The sequence below is a fragment of the Stenella coeruleoalba genome (assembly GCF_951394435.1).
Source record: "Stenella coeruleoalba genome assembly, chromosome: 1".
In the NCBI taxonomy this organism is placed as follows: domain Eukaryota; kingdom Metazoa; phylum Chordata; class Mammalia; order Artiodactyla; family Delphinidae; genus Stenella; species Stenella coeruleoalba.
The window spans coordinates 115,183,883-115,188,134 of record NC_137169.1 but is presented as its reverse complement, the minus strand read 5'-3'; the positions used below and the strand labels follow the sequence as shown (position 1 = coordinate 115,188,134).

At 45.8% G+C, this 4,252-nt stretch overlaps 1 protein-coding gene across 1 annotated transcript; it reads left to right on the top strand.

Annotated features, from left to right (window-relative positions):
• The first annotated feature begins 529 nt into the window (after nucleotides 1-529).
• PIGM (phosphatidylinositol glycan anchor biosynthesis class M) lies at nucleotides 530-3,985 on the top strand. The gene has a single exon (XM_079914992.1). It carries the CDS (start codon nucleotides 639-641, stop codon nucleotides 1,908-1,910), a length of 1,272 nt encoding a protein of 423 aa, XP_079771118.1. The 5' UTR covers nucleotides 530-638; the 3' UTR covers nucleotides 1,911-3,985.
• The last annotated feature ends 267 nt before the right edge of the window (nucleotides 3,986-4,252 follow it).

Below are 4,252 nucleotides of genomic sequence, written 5' to 3'. Positions count from 1 at the left end.
TCCCAAATATCGCACACACTCTGGGCCCCCTTCAATTCATCCTAGCTCGGCCCCCCCCCCCCGGAGCCCACAAACCCCCCGCCCCCCCGGTATTACCCACGAGCAGGCGAGGTAAAGCATGAGAAACCATCACAGGTTTATTTTTCCTTCACTCCTATTTTTTTTTCACTCTCGGGTCACCGGCCCAGGCCTGAGGGATGAAGCTCGAAGCTCGTTCCGCTTCAGGGGTCAGTCTCCATCAACTAGAGTTGAGGCGGGGGAAGTAGAGGGTCACCCACAAGTAACACTCGCCCGGCTCCGTAAAAATACCTCCCAGCGCCGGTCTTCCGGGCAAACTGAAGTCGCCGGACCGGAAACCCCGCCCCCGCCGGAGGTGGAGAGGACGCGAGATAGCCTGCCCAGAAGGAAGGTAATTCTCCCGCTGGGGCCACTAAGAACCCAGTGCCTTGCGTGCGACCGGAAACAGGACGGGGGCGGGCCTTCCTGCCGGAAGTTGTCGTCCCGCAGTTGTTTCGGTTGGCAGTCTAGCTGGTAGGGGTAGTGCCGGCAACCTGAAGCAAGGAACTGCATGCAGCGAGGGTTAGAATTTCCAAGGCAGTTTAGAGCTGGGGACTGAGCTGCTGTGGTGCAGTCAGATCATGAGCCCGACCACGCCCTCGGGAGAGTGGTTCCTGAACCTGTGGGTGTCCCCCGCCGGGGTATTTGGTGTGGCCTTCCTTGCCCGAGTGGCCCTGGTTTTCTATGGGCTCTTCCAGGACCGGACCCTGCTCGTGAGGTATACAGACATCGACTACCAGGTCTTCACCGACGCCGCGCGTTTCGTCACGGAAGGGCGCTCCCCTTACCTGAGGGCGACGTACCGTTACACTCCGCTGCTGGGGTGGTTCCTCACTCCCAACATCTATCTCAATGAACTCTTTGGAAAGTTTCTCTTCGTCAGCTTCGACCTCCTCACCGCCTACCTCGTATACCGGCTACTGCTTCTTAAGGGGCTGGGTCGCCGCCAGGCTTGCGGTTACTGTGTCTTTTGGCTTCTTAACCCCCTACCTATGGCGGTGTCCAGCCGAGGCAATGCGGACTCAATCGTCTCCTCCCTGGTGCTTATGACCCTGTACCTAATAGAAAAAAGGCTCGTCGCGTGTGCCGCTGTATTCTATGGTTTCGCAGTGCATTTGAAGATGTATCCGGTGACCTATATCCTTCCCATAGCACTCCACTTGCTTCCGGAACGCGACAGTGACGAAGGTCTCCGTCAATCCCGGTATTCTTCCCAGGCTCGTCTGTATGAATTCATGAAGAGGCTGTGTAATCGGGCTGTGCTGCTCTTCGTAGCCGTTGCTGGACTCACGTTTTTTGCCCTGAGCTTCGGTTTTTACTACAAATATGGTTGGGAGTTTTTGGAGCACACCTACCTTTATCACCTGACCAGGCGGGATATCCGTCACAACTTCTCTCCATACTTCTACATGCTGTATTTGACCGCAGAGAGCAAGTGGAGTTTTTTCCTGGGAATTGCTGCATTCCTGCCACAATTCATCTTGCTTTCAGCAGTGTCTTTCGCTTATTACAGAGACCTTGCCTTTTGTTGTTTTCTTCATACGTCTATTTTTGTGACCTTTAACAAAGTCTGCACCTCCCAGTACTTTCTTTGGTACCTCTGCCTCCTGCCTCTTGTGATGCCACTAGTGAGAATGCCTTGGAGAAGAGCTGTGGTTCTCCTCATGTTATGGTTCATAGGGCAGGCCTTATGGCTGGCTCCTGCTTATGTTCTTGAGTTTCAAGGAAAGAACACCTTTCTGTTTATCTGGTTAGCTGGTTTGTTCTTCCTCCTTATCAACTGTTTCATCCTCATTCAAATCATTTCCCATTACGAGGAGGAACCCCTGACAGACAGAACCAAATATGACTGATAGATGCTCCAGTTCTTCTGCAACTTCCATTCTGATTGTTCTGAATGGACCAAAGAGAGCTTTGGAAAGAATTTTTTTGAACATCCTAAGCACTCTAGTGAAACTTCGGTTTAGAGCATAAAACCCTATTCCAACAAATTTAAATGAATATTTGCCTCATAAAGGGGACTCAGTAACTGAGGTCCGCCCTTTAGGAAATCTCAGGACTCATTTATCTGGGACATGATGGGAAGTAAAGGTTACTAGTTTGAATACAGAAGAGCTGGGGCTTCCCTGGTGGCTCAGTGGTTAAGAATCCGCCTGCCAATGCAGGGGACACGGGTTCGAGCCCTGGTCCGGGAAGATCCCACATGCCGCGGAGCAACTAAGCCCGTGTGCCACAACTACTGAGCCTGCGCTCTAGAGCCCATGAACCACAACTATCGAAGCCCATGCGCCTAGAGCCTGTGCTCCACAACAAGAGGAGCCACCGCAATGAGAAGCCCGCGCACCGCAACTAGAGAAAGCCTGCGCCCAGTGAAGACCCAACGCAGCCAAAAAAAATTATTAGGCTAAATTAAAAAGCAATTAAAAAAAACAGAAGGGCTGATGAAATTATCAGATGCTAAAAGGTTTTCGTGGAAAATAGAGGAAACATAAAGTCAAAAAACATAAAATTCTAAGCCAGTATTTATACTGTGGTACTCTCTGAAGCTGTCTTATCTTTTGTACTATCTGAAGCTGTTTTATCTTTTAACTCCCACTTTTTCGTTCTGAAGCTTTCTTGATAACTGAAAACTCATAAAATGTTCCTAAAGTACAGCTTTTAGATATGAAGTGTTAAATAATGATGCTGTGCTTAGGTTGGAAAAGTTAATTCTGTATTAAAAGTGGGGGCTTAGAAGATAAAGAATCCAAAGAATTTAAATTGTAGTCATGTTTCATGTCCTTGTTTTATAACTTAGTTTTTCAGTGCTTAGTCCCAGTGGTAATAGACTGCTGTTTGGTTTTTTACAAAAAGGATTAAATTTAAATTCATCCATCTTTAAACTTTTCAACATATTTTAAAATAGCATCTTGCTTTATATGTTTGAGGTCACACACTGTAAGGACATTTTAGAACTCGCTTTTAGCCCTTTGTTTTTAATTTGCTGATTGCTAAAAAACATTTTTCACTTAGAGTTTAAGTTAATCAAATGTTATCAGTGTTGTAAAAATGATTAGTAGATTTTAGGTGGTAAAATCTTAAATAGTTAATAAGGCATTTCCCAACTTACAAATACCTTACTCGTGAAAATTCCGTGATAGGAATGGAGGCCTGCATGGGAGGCTCCTGGAAAGCATAAGAAGCATCCTAATAGCCATTAGTCTTTTAGACCAGGAAATTGAGGGAGAGATTGTGGAAATGAGGCTTTGGTGGCCAGATCCATTTACCTTTTTACTATAATATTTCTAGGAAAAAATGCTTTGTGAGTTTCAAACAAGCAAGTTAAAAAAAATTAAAAAAAAATAGCCTATCTAGGTGGAGACTCCCTAACACTCTAAAATGCATTAGCAGTGAGTGAGCTTATGATTTTGATATTAAAAGATGAGTAATTTAACAACATTGTTCTTTCACAGTTAAACAGAAAAACAAAAACCTCCAGAGAAGTAGTATATTTCATGTCAGTTCAGGCCTAAAAAGCCTCTGAGGATAAGATGTCTGTAGGCAGGTCACAATTAAGAATGCTATTACTGGCAGCACTTCTTAGATGGATACCTTTTAGGACCCACCATTGGAAAGAAGGGATGAATGGGTGGCTTTGCATGGATTGCTGTTAGGGTGAAAAGAGCAGAGACAATTAATTGTTGAGGACGGTGACCTTGCTTATAACATCTTTATTCATATCCCACATTAGGTATTATCTTAAGGGCTCTTTGTATGTGATTGTTCATTAGTGGCCTTCCAGCCAAGGCATTCTTACCGTTCTTTTCCCTTCATTCCTTTATAATGATAATTTAAAAAAAATTTTTCTGGTAGAACTAGTGGGAAAATGGAAACAGAATTCCAACATCTCATTATAATTGTCTTTTTGGTATCCCTGACTAATTTTTTTTTTTTTGCAGTACACGGGCCTCTCACTGTTGTGGCCTCTCCCGTTGTGGAGCACAGCCTCCGGACGCGCAGCCTTAGCGGCCATGGCTCACAGGCGCAGCCACTCCGCGGCATGTGGGATCCTCCCAGACCGGGGCACGAACCTGTGTCTCCTGCATCGGCAGGCGGACTCTCAACCACTGCGCCACCAGGGAAGCCCCCCTGACTAGTCTTTTAATAGTCACAAGTGTACTTACTTATTCATTTCCTTATTATTATTATTTTTTTA

Bases quoted from the DNA above. Each gene is read 5' to 3' on its own strand.
- PIGM (XM_079914992.1), top strand. From the start codon at position 639: ATGAGCCCGACCACGCCCTCGGGAGAGTGGTTCCTGAACCTGTGGGTG.